Source organism: Brassica oleracea, chromosome C3, assembly GCF_000695525.1.
Source record: "Brassica oleracea var. oleracea cultivar TO1000 chromosome C3, BOL, whole genome shotgun sequence".
Classification (NCBI taxonomy): Eukaryota; Viridiplantae; Streptophyta; class Magnoliopsida; order Brassicales; family Brassicaceae; genus Brassica; species Brassica oleracea.
This window is the reverse complement of record NC_027750.1, coordinates 19,636,630-19,638,007: the sequence shown is the minus strand read 5'-3', so window position 1 is coordinate 19,638,007 and position 1,378 is coordinate 19,636,630. Positions and strand designations below refer to the sequence as shown.

General features: G+C 43.7%; 1 protein-coding gene across 1 annotated transcript in view; it reads right to left on the bottom strand.

Annotated features, from left to right (window-relative positions):
- Nucleotides 1–698: 698 nt before the first annotated feature.
- LOC106330057 overlaps nucleotides 699–1,378 on the bottom strand; it is a 9,721-nt gene continuing 9,041 nt past the window's right edge. Inside the window, exon 3 of the mRNA XM_013768619.1 lies at nucleotides 699–1,286. Coding sequence (XP_013624073.1) covers nucleotides 699–1,286 — 588 coding nt within the window. The remainder of the gene's footprint in view (nucleotides 1,287–1,378) is intronic.

Genomic DNA, 1,378 nt, shown 5'->3' with positions numbered 1-1,378 from the left:
TTGCAGCTGGTATGTATGACTTGGTTACTCTATTTGGGTCAGCAAAGGAATCTGGCAATCTGTTAGCGAGCTCTTGAATATGTATAATCTTCCGAAATTCTAGATCACAATCTCTATTCTGAGGATCCTGCCATGTTAAAGATGTTTGATTCCATTTTATATCCTGTACCAGCTTACCATAATCTCCCCCTAATGCTGGATACTGGGATTCATCAAAATGACAATCCGCGAACCTGGCCTTAAACAAATCACCTGTTGTTGGCTCTAGGTACTTAATAATAGAAGGGGAATCGTATCCAACATATACTCTCATCCTCCTCTGAGGTCCCTTCTTTGTTCTCTGTGGTGGTGCTATAGGCACTTGGACGACACATCCAAAAACTCTTAGATGGGATATATCTGGCTCATGACCTGCTAGTAGTTGGGATGGCGAGTATTTGTGCTCACTAGATGGCCTGATGTGAATTAGCTCAGCTGCATGTAGTACTGCATGTCCACAAGCTGGTACTGGGAGTTTGGTATTGATTAAGAGTGGTCGGGCAATCAGCTGGATCCGTTTTATAAAGGATTCCGCCAGGCCATTCTGAGTATGGACATGTGCTACAGAATGCTCCACACTTACCCCCATGGACATACAATAGTCATTAAAAGCTTGGGAAGTGAATTCACTTTCATTGTCTAGACGTATAGTCTTTAATTCAATGATTACCCATACCACATCTGTGGCATCGATCAGCTTTGATCTGTCGTTTAAAAGACACACTACGGCCTCGGCCACGACCACGGCTAAAGCCGGGTGTGGTACCGCGACCACGTCCTCGCCCGTGTGCTTTAAAAGAACCACGACCTTGTCCTTGACTTCTTCCACGGTTTGGACCGGGATGGTCATTGTGTTGGACTAGGTTACTCTCTTTCTTTGGCTCTATAGCCAGCTTAGAGATGTCGGGTAATGGAGCTGTACCTGGAGGTCTCATCTCACTGTTTTTCAATAACAGTTCGTTGTTAGCTTTAGCCAACAAGAGACATTCTATCAACTCAGTATATGTGGCGAAATTCCTCTCTCTGTACTGCTGTTGCAATACCATGTTGGTTTGAGGAAACGTGGAGAGAGTTTTATTAAGCATCTCTTCCTCGGTTACTTTTTCACCACATAACCTTAACAAGGACACAATTCTGAACAGGACTGAGTTGTACTCGTCTACTGATTTATAGTCCAAGAACCTTATGTGTTTCCAATCATATTGAGCCTTTGGAAGCAACACCGTTTTCTGGTGGTCATATCTTCGCTGTAAAGCGATCCAAAGGTCATATGGATTTTCCATGGTCATGTACTGAGTTTTCAAGTTCTCTTGGAGATGGTGGCGTATCATGTAGATAG